The 18,282-nt window shown below is 43.1% G+C and overlaps 1 protein-coding gene across 1 annotated transcript in view; it reads left to right on the plus strand.

Moving 5' to 3' along the window:
* Positions 1–18,282, plus strand: part of FAM168A (family with sequence similarity 168 member A) — a 113,594-nt gene that overhangs the window by 73,097 nt on the left and 22,215 nt on the right. Inside the window, exon 4 of the mRNA XM_056561218.1 lies at positions 5,237–5,317. Within this exon, the coding sequence (XP_056417193.1) occupies positions 5,237–5,317 (81 nt within the window). The remainder of the gene's footprint in view (positions 1–5,236; positions 5,318–18,282) is intronic.

Here is an 18,282-nt window from a genome sequence, read left to right on the forward strand (position 1 = left end):
TATAGAGAATTACATAAGGGGAAAGAACTAGGGTCCCCGGCAGCGCAGAGTATTTCAGTAGAGGAGCGCACTGGCCTTGTGGAGCATTATAGATTGTGATTTACATAGGGAAAGGAGCAGGGTCTCCAGCAGCACAGAGTATTTCAGGAGAGTAGTACGCCGTTCCTATGTAGCGCCAAATACTGAGAAGGAAATTGCGTGAGATGCAGGGTCCCCGGCAGCGCAGAGTATTTCAGGAGAGGAGCGCACTGACCTTGTGGAGCATTATAGATTGTGAATTACATAGGGAAAGGAGCAGGGTCTCCAGCAGCACAGAGTATTTCAGGAGAGTAGTATGCCGTTCCTATGTAGCGCCAAATACTGAGAAGGAAATGGCGTGAGATGCAGGGTCCCCGGCAGCGCAGAGTATTTCAAGAGAGGAGCGCACTGGCCTTGTGGAGCATTATAGATTTTGAATTACATAGGGAAAGGAGCAGGGTCCCCAGCAGCACAGAGTATTTCAGGAGAGGAGCGCACTGGCCTTGTGGAGCATTATAGATTGTGATTTACATAGGGAAAGGAGCAGGGTCTCCAGCAGCACAGAGTATTTCAGGAGAGTAGTATGCCGTTCCTATGTAGCGCCAAATACTGAGAAGGAAATGGCGTGAGATGCAGGGTCCCCGGCAGCGCAGAGTATTTCAGGAGTGGAGCGCACTGACCTTGTGGAGCATTATAGATTGTGAATTACATAGGGAACGGAGCAGGGTCCCCGGCAGCGCAGAGTATTTCAGGAGAGGAGCGCACTGACCTTGTGGAGCATTATAGTTTGTGAATTACATAGGGAAAGGAGCAGGGTCCCCAGCAGCACAGAGTATTTTTTTTGGAGAAGGAGCGCACTGGCCTTGTGGAGCATCATAGATTGTGCAGCTGGGGACCCTGCTCCTTTCCCTATGTAATTAAAAATCTATAATGCTCCACAAGGCCAGTGCGCTCCTTCTCATATAAAAATACTCTGTGCTGCTGGGGACCCTGCTCCTTTCCCTATGTAATTAAAAATCTATAATGCTCCACAAGGCCAGTGCGCTCCTTCTCATAAAAAAATACTCTGTGCTGCTGGGGACCCTGCTCCTTTCCCTATGTAATTAAAAATCTATAATGCTCCACAAGGCCAGTGCGCTCCTTCTCATAAAAAAATACTCTGTGCTGCTGGGGACCCTGCTCCTTTCCCTATGTATTTCGCAATCTTAAATGTATTTCACAATCTTACTGGCCTTATAGAGCATTATAGATTGTGATTTCCATGGGAAAGGAAAGGAGCAGGGTCCCCAACAGCACAGAGTATTTCAGGAGAGTAGTACGCTGTTCCTATGTAGCGCCAAATACTGAGAAGGAAATGGTGTAAGATGCAGGGTTCCCGGTAGTGCAGAGTATTTCAGGAGTGGAGCGCACTGACCTTGTGGAGCATTATAGATTGTGAATTACATAGGGAAAGGAGCAGGGTCCCCAGCAGTGCAGAGTATTTCAGGAGAGGAGCGAACTGGCCTTGTGGAGCATTATAGATTGTGAATTACATAGGGAAAGGAGCAGGGTCCCCAGCAGTGCAGAGTATTTCAGGAGAGGAGCGAACTGGCCTTGTGGAGCATTATAGATTGTGAATTACATAGGGAAAGGAGCAGGGTCCCCAGCAGTGCAGAGTATTTCAGGAGAGGAGCGAACTGGCCTTGTGGAGCATTATAGATTGTGAATTACATAGGGAAAGGAGCAGGGTCCCCAGCAGTGCAGAGTATTTCAGGAGAGGAGCGAACTGGCCTTGTGGAGCATTATAGATTGTGAATTACATAGGGAAAGGAGCAGGGTCCCCAGCAGTGCAGAGTATTTCAGGAGAGGAGCGAACTGGCCTTGTGGAGCATCATAGATTGTGAATTACATAGGGAAAGGAGCAGGGTCCCCAGCAGCGCAGAGTATTTCAGGGACATAATGCATAATAAAATCGTGTCTATGAATCCATTTTCCGCATTTAGTTACCAGCTGAGATCTCGGCTCTGGATCCTCTTTTTTTTTTTTTTTTTTTTTTTCTTCAGCGTTATTGATTTTCCCTGCAGTGACCTGTAAGTCCTCAGAATTGCAGCCCCCCGTGTATAATGAATCTCTTACCCGAGGCCCCTCCGGGCGGCCATTTACTTATTCCAGAAGAGTAACATTTCCGTCTAGAACAATGAGAGAAGTGCAGCCACTCGCATCTCTGCAATGGCAGAAAGACTCTGTTACTAATCCACAGGAATTAGGGACCTGTTATAGTAATGGGGTGTATTGTGGATGTCGAATAGGACCCCCTCCTCTGCTATATAAGAATTATTTATTAGGTTATTAATTGTATCCAGCTTGATACATTGTGACGAACACTGCAGCATTCAGATCAGAACCCTCTAGATTAGTGTTTTCCAACCAGCGTGCCTACAGCTGTTGCACATCTACAACTCCCAGCATGCCCGGACAGCCTTCGGCTGTCCGGGCATGCTGGGAGTTGTAGGTTTGCAACAGCTGGAGGCACACTGTTTGGAGAAAACTGACTGCACAGGCTAACATAACATTAAAGAGGTATTCCAGTAAAAAACTTGCTCCAGAAAGTTAAGGGGGTACTCCGGTGGGAAACTTTTTTTTAAATTTTTTTTAAATTTTTTTTTTTTTTTTTTTTTATGAACTGGTGCCAGAAAGTTAAACAGATTTGCAAATTACTTCTATAAACAAATCTTTACCCTTCCAGTACCTATTAGCAGCTGTATGCTACAGAGGAAATTCAAATTTTTTTTTTTTTTTTCTTTTTTGTGTTGTCCACAGTGCTCTCTGCTGACACCTCTGTCCGTGTCAGGAACTGTCCAGAGTTGGAGAGGTTTGCTATGGGGATTTTCTCCTGCTCTGGACAGTTCCTGATACAGGCATCAGGTGTCAGCAGAGAGCACTGTGGACAACACAAAAAAGAAATAAAAAGCATACAGCTGATAATAGGTACTGGAAGGGTAAAGATTTGTTTAATAGAAGTAATTTACAAATCTGTTTAACTTTCTGGCACCAGTTGATTAAAAAAAAAAAAAAAAAAAAATTCCACCGAAGTACCCCATTTGAACAGATTTGTAAATTACTTCTGTGAAAGAAATCTTAATCCTTCCAGTACTTATCAGCTGCTGAAGTTGAGTTGTTCTTTTCTGTCTGACCACAGTGCTCTCTGCTGACACCTCTGTCCATGTCAGGAACGGTCCAGAGTAGGAGCAAATCCCCATAGCAAACCTATGCTGCTTTGGACAGTTCCTGACATGGACAGAGATGTCAGCAGAGAACACTGTGGTCAGACGGAAAAGAGCAACTGAACTTCAGCAGCTGATAAGTACTGGTAGGATTGATTTTTTTTAATAGAAGTAATTTACAAATCTGTTTAACTTTCTGGAGCCAGTTTATATGAAAAAAAAAATGTTTTCACTGGAATACCCCTATAAAATAGTCTTCTGAAATGTCAGGAACATGAACGTAAAAACAATATCATGAGGTGTTCAGAAAGAACCCTGACCGCTATATACTTGGCATCTACTTCTTTAGGACATTCTTACGGAGGGTGAAACCAGCTGTAAACATTAGGATTTTGTTTTTCTTCCAACAAACAGCGCCACCCCTTGTCCTCAGGCTGTGTGCGGTATTGCAGCTTAGTTGCATTTACAGCTACAGTGGCTGTAAAGTAAGTGTAGTTCATAATAGTGTCTGTAACTGTGTGTGACGGTTTTCTCACAATTCTTCTGTGATTATCACCCCAATAATTATTTTTAATATAGCATACAAAATTACTCAGGTCTCGGGATTCCCCAGATTTCAGTGTGGCCCGATACATTACATCACTAATCAGGTGATCTGAGGGAGTCTGTCCTGCTTCCATGGGTGGAGCGACCGCTGGGTGGGAGAGAGATCAATTTGCAACAGCTGTAGGCGCCCGGATTAGAAAAGACTGGTGTATTGCATTGAAGGGATCACAGGTGTGTTTCAGTGGGTGGGGTGGCTGATGTGTGGGAGGAAGGAAAGTGACCTCATACTTACAAACTATGGAACTATGGGATGTGTAGTTTAGAGAACGAAATTCAACAGGAAATATCCAGTTCTGGCAGGTATATACTAAACCCTTTTAAAGTGAATGGGGCTGAGATGTAATACCACACGCAACCTGAAGACAGGAGTGGCGCTGTTTTGTAAGAAACATGCTATGGTTTTGTTTTTTGTTTTTTTTTTATCCTGGGTAACCCCTTTAAAGCAGCACAGAGTGTTTCAGATGTGGTGCATTGATTGGCAGTGACCTGATCATGTGATTATTCTTGCTAAATCACCTTGAACCTATGTGAATTGTTGCGGAGCTTCACTTATACACGGTCATTGTGCTGCTGTATCAGTGTATCTAAGCCTCTTATGTGCGATACTGTCTGAGGAGCTTCTGTATCTAACCCTATCATGTGTGATACTGGGTGTGGTGAACCTGAGTATCTAAGCCAGTGTTTCCCAACCAGGGTGTCTCCAGCTGTTGCAAAACTACAACTCCCTGCATGTGTCGCTGTAGTGCTGATCCGTATCGCCTGTTTGTGTCCGATTTCATCTACACCAGTGTTTCCCCAACCACTGCGCCTCCAGCTGTTTCAAAACTACAACTCCCAGCATGACTGGCTTAGACCAGCGTTTTCCAACCAGGGTGCCTCCAGCTGTTGCAAAACTACAACTCCCAGCATGACTGGCTTAGACCAGCGTTTTCCAACCAGGGTGCCTCCAGCTGTTGCAAAACTACAACTCCCAGCATGCACCCTGGTTGGGAAACGCTGATTTAAGCCAGTCATGCTGGGAGTGGGAGTTGTAGTTTCCCAACCAGGGTGCCTCCAGCTGTTGCAAAACGCTGATCTAAGCCAGTCATGCTGGGAGTTGCAGTTTTGAAACAGCTGGAGGCGCAGTGGTTGGGAAAACACTGGTGTAGATGAAATCGGACACAAACAGGCGATACAGATCAGCACTACAGCGACACACACAGAAATTTGCGCAGTCGCTTGGCGTCCTTCTCAGGCAGGAGGATGGCAGCGTCTTTGTATTGTTATCTGCCGTCCCTGCTGCCAGACTCCTATATATTCTGCTTAAGCTGCATTTTTATTGTGCTGTTTAATTTTTAGCCCTTTTTAGGATTCTTCCTTCCTCCATTTATTATTGCACTTCTCACCGAATGTCCTCTTTTTTGCTCTAGGTTACCCCGCAGGATACCCCACAGCTGCTCCCACCTATAATCCCAACATGTATGCCACCAGCAGCCCAGGCTATGCCCCAGGTAAGAACGTCATCCCGCTGCAAGCTGTGTCAAGCTGGTTGTGTCGCACTGGGATCCTCTATGTATATTTAATGCTTCTTGTCTGTCTGAGCGAGAGGGGGGGGGGGGGGGGCGGAGAGCGCGGAGGGCACGGGCTTTAGATCTTTCCCATTCAACTGCAGCCTGTGAAGGAGGAGGGATAAGATAGATGCAATCTGAAATAAGACTCATTGTGCTTATAGCTACATCTTTCCTAATCTCTGCACATTCACCGACAGGTTTTACTTTATGTAAAAATATAAAAATAATAAAGTGTCACTGCATTACTTATCCTGTACTGATCCTGAGTTATATCCTGTATTATACTCCAGAGCTGTACTCACTATTCTGCTGGTGAGGTCACTGTGTACATACATTACATTACTTATCCTGTACTGATCCTGAGTTATATCCTTTATAATACTCCAGAGCTGTACTCACTATTCTGCTGGTGAGGTCACTGTGTACATACATTACATTACTTATCCTGTACTGATCCTGAGTTATATCCTGTATTATACTCCAGAGCTGTACTCACTATTCTGCTGGTGAGGTCACTGTGTACATACATTACATTACTTATCCTGTATTGATCCTGAGTTATATCCTGTATTATACTCCAGAGCTGTACTCACTATTCTGCTGGTGAGGTCACTGTGTACATACATTACATTACTTATCCTGTACTGATCCTGAGTTATATCCTGTATTATACTCCAGAGCTGTACTCACTATTCTGCTGGTGAGGTCACTGTGTACATACATTACATTACTTATCCTGTACTGATCCTGAGTTATATCCTGTATTATACTCCAGAACTGCACTCACTATTCTGCTGGTGAGGTCACTGTGTACATACATTACATTACTTATCCTGTACTGATCCTGAGTTATATCCTGTATTATACTCCAGAGCTGTACTCACTATTCTGCTGGTGAGGTCACTGTGTATATACATTACATTACTTATCCTGTACTGATCCTGAGTTATATCCTGTATTATACTCCAGAGCTGTACTCACTATTCTGCTGGTGAGGTCACTGTGTACATATATCACTTATCCTGTGTTATGTCCTGTATTATACCCCAGAGCTGTACTCACTATTCTGCTGGTGGGGTCACTGTGTACATACATTACATTACTTATCCTGTACTAATCCTGAGTTATATCCTGTATTATACTCCAGAGCTGTACTCACTATTCTGCTGGTGAGGTCACTGTGTATATACATTACATTACTTATCCTGTACTGATCCTGAGTTATATCCTGTATTATACTCCAAAGCTGTACTCACTATTCTGCTGGTGAGGTCACTGTGTATATACATTACATTACTTATCCTGTACTGATCCTGAGTTATATCCTGTATTATACCCCAGAGCTGTACTCACTATTCTGCTGGTGAGGTCACTGTATCCATACATTACATTACTTATCCTGTACGGACACTCATATAATTAGAAAAAATTTAGTCACTTTTAATTATATATTGATCCACAATACACAAATTTTATTAATAGTTACAATATAAAACGGAGGGATTCCACCCAGAGGGGGTTAAAAATACATAAGATGTCATTAATACAATATAATCACAGTGTTTGGGCATTACAGGCATTTAAATAACAGTAAGTGCAAACAGTCTGCATAAAACTACAATTGCCCAGGCCAAAAAAAAAACGGCATCAACTCCTAAATAATTACCAAAGGGTATCAGGACAATAAACCTGGAGCGACACCACCCCAACGCGGCGTTACGGCAGGAATGCCACCAGCAGAGTGAGTGCAGTGCTAAAGTTTAGGAAAACAGTGCTGCGTCACTAGAGAAAAATCCAGAATGGAAAACCATGCTCCAGCAATGTAAGGATTTCAGAAGAAGGTTTATAGAACGGAGATAAGTAACAGACGTAAGAATGTAAATAGCAACGTGAGACTCTTCAGCAGACGCTGCGCCGCTTCTTTTCCCCCCGCTCCATTCACTGTGTGAAATATGCCGAGATGTGGAGCGACTGCAGCCTGACAGCGTCGTGTGGGTTATCGTGGTTGGCAGATTAGCTCACAATACCTGGATTTAAAGGGGTACTCTGCTGCTCAGCGTTTGGAACAGCGTGCAGTCATAGCCCCACCCCCTCACGACATCACGCCCCACCCCCTCAATGCAAGTTTATGGGAGGGGGCGTGACGGCCGTCACGCCCCCTCCCATAGACTTGCATTGAGGGGGCGAAGCGTGACAACATGAGGGGGCGGGGCTATGACGTCACGAGCTCCCGTCTCCATCGTTCGGAACAGTCTGTTCCAAATGCTGAGCAGCGGCGTACCACTTTAAGAATCTCGCAGCTGCTGAACTGGATGTAGGGGGGAAGGGGAACTCTGACTGCGACTCAGTATAGATGCCGTGGAACTGCGAGGCCTTCATGCGTAAATAGTTTCATGAAATATTTAATTTTAAAACGTAAAGTTCTGGGGCACACGAGTCATCTGCAGCCGTGAGGCGGGTGAATATAAATACATTGAATGGGAAATCTATTTTAGCCTTGTAGAGAGAGAACATGTGCCAGGGATGTGGAAATCCCATCGCCTGACGCCCGGGACGTGCAATTCTGGGCGCCGCGAAGGAGAATTTTTAAAGGGGTACTCCCATGGAAAACTTTTTTTTTTTTTCTTTTTTTTTCCTTTAAATCAACTGGTGCCAGAAAGTTAAAAAGATTTGTAAATCACTTCTATTAAAAAATCTTAATCCTTCCTGTACTTTTTAGGGGCTGTATACTGAAGAGAAATCCAAAAAAGAAATGCATTTCATCTGCTGACCTGCTGTCCATTTTAGGAACTGTCCAGAGCAGGAGAAAATCCCCATAGCAAACATAGGCTGCTCTGGACAGTTCCTAAAATGGACAGCAGAGGTCAGCAGAGAGCACTGTGGTCATGACATCAGAGGAAATGCATTTCTTTTTTGGATCTCTCTTTAGTATACAGCCCCTAAAAAGTACTGGAAGAATTAAGATTTTTTAATAGAAGTGATTTACAAATCTGTTTATCTTTCTGGCACCAGTTGATTAAAAAAATAAAGTTTTCCACTTGAGTACCCCTTTAAGGCCTTTTAGCCCTGCTTCGGGCAAGCAGAGCCGGACTTGAAAGCCCCCAAAAAGTACGTGGGCACTCAGGGTGTATGGCGCGGGCTCCTGGCACAAGCCTGCTCCATACCGGGCAGCCCTTTAGCTGATTTCGTTAGTTGGGGGATGCCGATTTAAGCCGACATACGGTGATCACCCCGGGCGGCTATTAACCCTTTAGATTGCCGCTGACAGATGCGTCGAAAGGGACCCTTCAAACTTCCCTATTAGTCTAGTTGTGTGGATCCCCCCCAGCGCGATTGCAGGGGGCTATCCATTGTAGACTTAGCCAGAGGGCTTACCGCTTCTTCCCTAGGGACCAAAGCTCCATCATTGATAGTTTGGCTGGACCAGGCTTGATCAATGGAGCGCAGAGCACACAGATCAATGGAGTTCAATAGAATTGCATTGATCTGTATGAGAAATGTAATGATTCCTCCTAGAAGTCCCCTAAGGGGACTAATAAGGTGAATAAAGGGGAAAAAAAAGTTTAAAGGGGTACTCCAGTGGAAAACTTAATATTTTTTATTTATTTTAAATCAACTGGTACCAGAAAGTTAAACAGATTTGTAAATTTCTTCTATTAAAATATCTTAATGCTTCCAGTACTTATTCGCTGCTGAATACTACAGAGGAAATTATTTTGTTTTTGGAACACAGAGCTCTCTGCTGACATCACGAGCACAGTGTTCTCTGCTGACATCTCTGTCCATTTTAGGAACTGTCCAGAGCAGCATATGTTCTTAAAATGGACAGAGATGTCAGCAGAGAGCACTGTGCTAGTGATGTCAGCAGAGAGCTCTGTGTTCCAAAAAGAAAGGAATTTCCTCTGTAGTATTCAGCAGCTAATAAGTACTGCAAGGATTAAGATTTTTTATTAGAATTAATTTACAAATCTGTTTAACTTTCTGGCACCAGTTGATTTAAAAAAAAAAAAAAGTTTTCCACCGGAGTACCCCTTAATAAAAGTTTAAAAGACGCACGCAAACCCCTTCTATATAAAAAGTTGGAATCAACCCCGTTTTTCCAATATGAAAAAACCTGTAAACATAATAAACATATTTAGTGTAGCTGCTTGCGTAATTGTCTGAACTATTGAAATATTACATTATATATCCCGTACGGTAAATGTAAAAAAAAAAAAAAATGCCAAATCCCAGAATTGAATTATTTTTTTTTTTTATAGAACATCATATCCCAGAAAAAAAAAAAGTAAAAAGTGATTAAAATGTCAATCAATACCAAAATGATACTGATAAAAACAGATTTCAGCGCACAAAAGGAGCCATCATACAGCAAGTTATAGGAAAAAATAAAAAGTTACAGGGGTCCAAAAATGACAATTCAAAAAAAAAAAATCTAAAAAGTTTAGCATTGCAGAGAAATGATTTCCGAAAGCTGCCTACATTTCCCACGAATCCTCTGGCTTTGCAGAGAGAGGGGGTGGGGTCTGATCACTGCACCTGTTTATCTAATTAGGCCGCTGGTGCTGGAGGTCACTAAGGTGAACTGATTAGACTCATAAGTAGCTTGAGGTTAGTTCACGTTATGTGCAGTTTTGATGCATTTTCTTATTCAGTGTGTTTTTTTTTTTTGGTTTTTTTTTTTCAAATATTGCCATAAGGCGAAAGTGATTTGATCTGTAATCACAATTGAGATTTGTTGACACATGGCATTATTACTTATTACTATTTTTTTTTTTCTTTTAATCTATGTTTATTGAAAGTTATTCAAGGTTTAAGACAAAACAAGTTAGAAAAACACAGAGTAGCGGAAATACAACAAAAATAAAAGTGCATAACACATTTACCTCGTGTGCATACAAGCAAATAATACAACTGTCAAGGGGTATAAATAGGGATGTCCCAATAAAAAAAATTTTAAGTACGAGTACCGATGCTTTAATTCTAGTACTCACCGATACCAAGTACGAGTACTTTTATTATAACGGCAATCTGACACCAGGGTGACCCGGTTTCTGGCGCTGATCACCGTGCTGATATGTAGGTTCCTTGTTGTGTACAATGGAGACGGCTGCTGTAGTATGAGCCAAGATTTCTCTCTTCTCCATTGGGCAGAACAGGGAATTTGCATTGGCGGTGAGACCGATGTCTCCGGAGCGATTGCGCTGACAATCACATGGTGAGCAGCGGTAGAAACCGGGTCAACTGCACTATCTACCTATAAAGTGAAGTTAGTGCAGGTGACTCTGCTGTATGATTGTCTTTAATAGTAGGTAGTAGCCCCTTGTAGGTGGTATAGATAGTTACAGACCAGACATTAGCAGCCCTCCTTGTAGCCAGCAGGACCCTCCCCCTCCTTGTAGCCAGCAGGACCCCCCCCCTCCTTGTAGCCAGCAGGACCCCCCCCCCTCCTTGTAGCCAGCAGGACCCCCCCCCCTCCTTGTAGCCAGCAGGACCCCCCCCCCCCCTCCTTGTAGGCAGCAATACCCCCCCCCCCTCCTTGTAGGCAGCAATACCCCCCCTTGTAGCCAGCTGGAAACACACACCCCCCTCGAAGCCAGCAGCAGAACACACACCCTCCCCCCTTGGAGCCAGCAGAACCCCCCCCCCCCCCCCCCCTGTAGTCAGCAGGACCCCCCCTTTTGTAGCCAGCAGGACCCCTCCCTCACCCACCCCCTCTGCCTCGTTCTGCCGTCCGCATAATGGAGTCTTTTGGAGGAGCGTGTGACATACACGTCACTCTGCTTCCTCCGTAGCGTTACACTGGGCGCAGTGGAGGAAGTGGAGTGAAGTGTGTATCACATGCTCCTCCATAAGACTCCATGATGCGGACGGCAAAACGGGGCAGCGACCGTGATGGGAACCGGAGAACGGGGCAGTGGAGCACTCCACCAGGTATCTGATTTGGTATCGGGGACAATAGACGAGTCCCTGACACCATGCAAATACCTGGTATCAGCCCCGATACCGATATATAGTATCCTATCGGGACATCCCTTGGTATAAATGACATGCAAAACATGATAGGGTTATAAAATTGAAAACACAGCAAATCAACCCGCTATACCTAAGAAGGCATCAAGAAAGAAAGACAAGAGAAATAAGAAAAACAGAAAAACGGAGGAAAAGAAGGGGTAGGGGGGTAATGGGGAGACCAGGCTTAAGGGGTCTCATGTCCCAGTCAAGGGACCACATTGCGGGTGAACTCAAAGATGTTATCAAGAAAAATAAGCAGCAAATGAGGGGCAAATTTAACTGCAATATATCCTGATCCGATAGAGCTGGGAGAGAAGGTGTATAACTACTATATATCCTGATCCCATAGAGATAGCAGCAGCAGCAGCAGCAGCAGCAGTATACAGATAGAGTGGAGGGGAGGTGTATAACTACTATATATCCTGCTCCCATAGAGATAGCAGCAGTATAAAGATAGAGCTGGAGGGGAGGTGTAGATAGAGCTGCTACAGGTTTTGCTGTGACTTGTAGTTCCATAACAGTTGTACCCCAACTCTCCCCTCACATCCCTCTGCTGTCGTCCTTGTTCTTTCATTTTTCAGTCATCGGCATCATGAATATTTCAGCAGCCTCTCTTGCTCCCTCTGCTGGTCACTTTGGGTTTCCTGCAAGGACTTGGTAATTACTGAACACCATTGAAGCACCTTATGCGGTGTAAATAGACGGAGAGCCTCCTTACTATCATATGCTGGGTTTGCTCACACATCTGTGTGTTCTGAATAGGGAGATGATAGTAAGCTGCTACTCGACTCCTCTGTTAGTGGTACCAGCAGTAGTGCACACACCAGTGTTTCCCAACAGGGGTGCCTCCAGCTGTTGCAAAACTACAACTCCCAGTTACAACTTCCACTTCAGCCATGTAAGAAACATGTAGTACAAAGGATGTAGAGCAGTGGTCTCAAACTCAGACCCTCCAGATGTTGCAAAACTTCAACTACCAGCATGCCCGGACAGCCATTGGCTGTCCGGGCATGCTGGGAGTTGAAGTTTTGAAACCTCTGGAGGGCCACAGTTTAAGACCACTGTTAATAAGTAATTCAGGTCCCGCTGTTAATTTTCTGAGCAGTTTTCTGGTTTAATAAAAAAAAAAAAATCTGCAAAATGAAATGTTCATGTTCCCCTTCTCACCAATATCTATTTGATGTCAGTGAAGGTGGATATAAACACATCTGCATCACTCGTTACAGTGTACCAGGACTTTCTTTCATCTCTCTTAGTCCAACGTGTGCAAGTTGGGCTTCATCAGGAAAGGTGTAAATAAAAAATGTTCCCGCTCTTCTACAGCAAGCAGAGATACTGAAAAGGAAATAATTGAGCACACAGGGGATATATATAATTATCTGGAGCCGGGTTGGGGGGATGGGTATCCGAATTGGTTTTTTTGACGGCTCGACAGGAGAGAGTGGTGTGGATTAATGTTGTCAGGAGACGACAGTGTAATGTTACAGGGAGTGTATAGACTGGACTGTAATAGTGACTACAGGGGGTGTAGATCTGCAATGTATAGACTGTAATAGTAACTACAGGGAGTGTAGATCTACAATGTATAGACTGGACTGTTATAGTGACTACAGGGGGTGTAGATCTACAATGTATAGACTGGACTGTAATAGTGACTACAGGGGGTGTAGATCTGCAATGTATAGACTGGACTGTAATAGTGACTACAGGGAATGTAGATCTACAATGTATAGACTGGACTGTAATAGTGACTACAGGGGGTGTAGATCTACAATGTATAGACTGGACTGTAATAGTGACTACAGGGGGTGTAGATCTACAATGTATAGACTGGACTGTAATAGTGACTACAGGGGGTGTAGATCTACAATGTATAGACTGGACTGTAATAGTGACTATAGGGGGTGTAGATCTGCAATGTATAGACTGGACTGTAATAGTGACTACAGGGAGTGTAGATCTACAATGTATAGACTGGACTGTTATAGTTACTACAGGGAGTGTAGATCTACAATGTATAGACTGGACTGTAATAGTGACTACAGGGAGTGTAGATCTACAATGTATAGACTGGACTGTAATAGTGACTACAGGGGGTGTAGATCTACAATGTATAGACTGGACTGTTATAGTGACTACAGGGGGTGTAGATCTACAATGTATAGACTGGACTGTAATAGTGACTACAGGGAGTGTAGATCTGCAATGTATAGACTGTAATAGTAACTACAGGGAGTGTAGATCTACAATGTATAGACTGGACTGTTATAGTGACTACAGGGGGTGTAGATCTACAATGTATAGACTGGACTGTTATAGTGACTACAGGGGGTGTAGATCTACAATGTATAGACTGGACTGTTATAGTGACTACAGGGGGTGTAGATCTACAATGTATAGACTGGACTGTAATAGTGACTACAGGGGGTGTAGATCTACAATGTATAGACTGGACTGTAATAGTGACTACAGGGGGTGTAGATCTACAATGTATAGACTGGACTGTAATAGTGACTACAGGGGGTGTAGATCTACAATGTATAGACTGGACTGTTATAGTGACTACAGGGGGTGTAGATCTACAATGTATAGACTGGACTGTAATAGTGACTACAGGGAGTGTAGATCTGCAATGTATAGACTGTAATAGTAACTACAGGGAGTGTAGATCTACAATGTATAGACTGGACTGTTATAGTGACTACAGGGGGTGTAGATCTACAATGTATAGACTGGACTGTTATAGTGACTACAGGGGGTGTAGATCTACAATGTATAGACTGGACTGTTATAGTGACTACAGGGGGTGTAGATCTACAATGTATAGACTGGACTGTAATAGTGACTACAGGGGGTGTAGATCTACAATGTATAGACTGGACTGTAATAGTGACTACAGGGGGTGTAGATCTACAATGTATAGACTGGACTGTAATAGTGACTACAGGGGGTGTAGATCTACAATGTATAGACTGGACTGTAATAGTGACTATAGGGGGTGTAGATCTGCAATGTATAGACTGGACTGTAATAGTGACTACAGGGAGTGTAGATCTACAATGTATAGACTGGACTGTTATAGTTACTACAGGGAGTGTAGATCTACAATGTATAGACTGGACTGTTATAGTGACTACAGGGGGTGTAGATCTACAATGTATAGACTGGACTGTAATAGTGACTACAGGGAGTGTAGATCTACAATGTATATACTGTAATAGTGACTACAGGGGGTGTAGATCTACAATGTATAGACTGGACTGTAATAGTGACTACAGGGGGTGTAGATCTACAATGTATAGACTGGACTGTAATAGTGACTACAGGGGGTGTAGATCTACAATGTATAGACTGGACTGTAATAGGGACTACAGGGGGTGTAGATCTACAATGTATAGACTGGACTGTAATAGTGACTACAGGGGGTGTAGATCTACAATGTATAGACTGGACTGTAATAGTGACTACAGGGAGTGTAGATCTACAATGTATAGACTGGACTGTAATAGTGACTACAGGGGGTGTAGATCTACAATGTATAGACTGTAATAGTGACTACAGGGGGTGTAGATCTACAATAAATAGACTGGACTGTAATAGTGACTATAGGGGGTGTAGATCTACAATGTATAGACTGTAATAGTGACTACAGGGGGTGTAGATCTACAATGTATAGACTGGACTGTAATAGTGACTACAGGGAGTGTAGATCTACAATGTATAGACTGGACTGTAATAGTGACTACAGGGGGTGTAGATCTACAATGTATAGACTGGACTGTAATAGTGACTACAGGGGGTGTAGATCTACAATGTATAGACTGGACTGTAATAGTGACTACAGGGGGTGTAGATCTACAATAAATAGACTGGACTGTAATAGTGACTACAGGGGGTGTAGATCTACAATGTATAGACTGTAATAGTGACTACAGGGGGTGTAGATCTACAATGTATAGACTGGACTGTAATAGTGACTACAGGGAGTGTAGATCTACAATGTATAGACTGGACTGTAATAGTGACTACAGGGGGTGTAGATCTACAATGTATAGACTGGACTGTAATAGTGACTACAGGGGGTGTAGATCTACAATGTATAGACTGTAATAGTGACTACAGGGGGTGTAGATCTACAATAAATAGACTGGACTGTAATAGTGACTACAGGGGGTGTAGATCTACAATGTATAGACTGGGCTGTAATAGTGACTACAGGGGGTGTAGATCTACAATGTATAGACTGGACTGTAATAGTGACTACAGGGGGTGTAGATCTACAATGTATAGACTGGACTGTAATAGTGACTACAGGGGGTGTAGATCTACAATGTATAGACTGGACTGTAATAGTGACTACAGGGGGTGTAGATCTACAATGTATAGACTGGACTGTAATAGTGACTACAGGGGGTGTAGATCTGCTACAATGTATAGACTGGACTGTAATAGTGACTACAGGGGGTGTAGATCTACAATGTATAGACTGGACTGTAATGGTGACTACAGGGAGTGTAGATCTACAATGTATAGACTGGACTGTAATAGTGACTACAGGAGGTGTAGATCTGCTACAATGTATAGACTGGACTGTAATGGTGACTACAGGGGGTGTAGATCTACAATGTATAGACTGGACTGTAATAGTGACTACAGGGGGTGTAGATCTACAATGTATAGACTGGACTGTAATGGTGACTACAGGGAGTGTAGATCTACAATGTATAGACTGGACTGTAATAGTGACTACAGGGGGTGTAGATCTGCTACAATGTATAGACTGGACTGTAATAGTGACTACAAGGAGTGTAGATCTACAATGTATAGACTGGACTGTAATAGTGACTACAGGGGGTGTAGATCTACAATGTATAGACTGGACTGTAATAGTGACTACAGGGAGTGTAGATCTACAATGTATAGACTGGACTGTAATAGTGACTACAGGGGGTGTATAGATCTACAATGTATAGACTGGACTGTAATAGTGACTACAGGGAGTGTAGATCTACAATGTATAGACTGGACTGTAATAGTGACTACAGGGGGTGTAGATCTACAATGTATAGACTGGACTGTAATAGTGACTACAGGGGGTGTAGATCTACAATGTATAGACTGGACTGTAATAGTGACTACAGGGGGTGTAGATCTACAATGTATAGACTGGACTGTAATAGTGACTACAGGGAGTGTAGATCTACAATGTATAGACTGGACTGTAATAGTGACTACAGGGAGTGTAGATCTACAATGTATAGACTGGGCTGTAATAGTGACTACAGGAGGTGTAGATCTACAATATGTAGACTGGACTGTAATAGTGACTACAGGGAGTGTAGATCTACAATGTATAGACTGTAATAGTGACTACAGGGGGTGTAGATCTACAATGTATAGACTGGACTGTAATAGTGACTATAGGGGGTGTAGATCTACAATGTATAGACTGGACTGTAATAGTGACTACAGGGAGTGTAGATCTACAATGTATAGACTGGACTGTAATAGTGACTACAGGGGGTGTAGATCTACAATGTATAGACTGGACTGTAATAGTGACTACAGGGAGTGTAGATCTACAATGTATAGACTGGACTGTAATAGTGACTACAGGGGGTGTAGATCTACAATGTATAGACTGGACTGTAATAGTGACTACAGGGAGTGTAGATCTACAATGTATAGACTGGACTGTAATAGTGACTACAGGGAGTGTAGATCTACAATGTATAGACTGTAATAGTGACTACAGGGGGTGTAGATCTACAATGTATAGACTGGACTGTAATAGTGACTATAGGGGGTGTAGATCTACAATGTATAGACTGGACTGTAATAGTGACTACAGGGAGTGTAGATCTACAATGTATAGACTGGACTGTAATAGTGACTACAGGGAGTGTAGATCTACAATGTATAGACTGGACTGTAATAGTGACTATAGGGTGTGTAGATCTACAATGTATAGACTGGACTGTAATAGTGACTACAGGGGGTGTAGATCTACAATGTATAGACTGTAATAGTGACTACAGGGGGTGTAGATCTACAATGTATAGACTGGACTGTAATAGTGACTACAGGGAGTGTAGATCTACAATGTATAGACTGGACTGTAATAGTGACTACAGGGGGTGTAGATCTACAATGTATAGACTGGACTGTAATAGTGACTACAGGGGGTGTAGATCTACAATAAATAGACTGGACTGTAATAGTGACTACAGGGGGTGTAGATCTACAATAAATAGACTGGACTGTAATAGTGACTACAGGGGGTGTAGATCTACAATGTATAGACTGTAATAGTGACTACAGGGGGTGTAGATCTACAATAAATAGACTGGACTGTAATAGTGACTACAGGGGGTGTAGATCTACAATGTATAGACTGGGCTGTAATAGTGACTACAGGGAGTGTAGATCTACAATGTATAGACTGGACTGTAATAGTGACTACAGGGGGTGTAGATCTACAATGTATAGACTGGACTGTAATAGTGACTACAGGGGGTGTAGATCTACAATGTATAGACTGGACTGTAATAGTGACTACAGGGGGTGTAGATCTACAATGTATAGACTGGACTGTAATAGTGACTACAGGGAGTGTAGATCTACAATGTATAGACTGGACTGTAATAGTGACTACAGGGGGTGTAGATCTACAATGTATAGACTGGACTGTAATAGTGACTACAGGGGGTGTAGATCTACAATGTATAGACTGGACTGTAATAGTGACTACAGGGGGTGTAGATCTACAATGTATAGACTGGACTGTAATAGTGACTACAGGGAGTGTAGATCTACAATGTATAGACTGGACTGTAATAGTGACTACAGGGAGTGTAGATCTACAATGTATAGACTGGGCTGTAATAGTGACT

This window comes from Hyla sarda, chromosome 2 (genome assembly GCF_029499605.1).
Source record: "Hyla sarda isolate aHylSar1 chromosome 2, aHylSar1.hap1, whole genome shotgun sequence".
NCBI lineage: Eukaryota > Metazoa > Chordata > Amphibia > Anura > Hylidae > Hyla > Hyla sarda.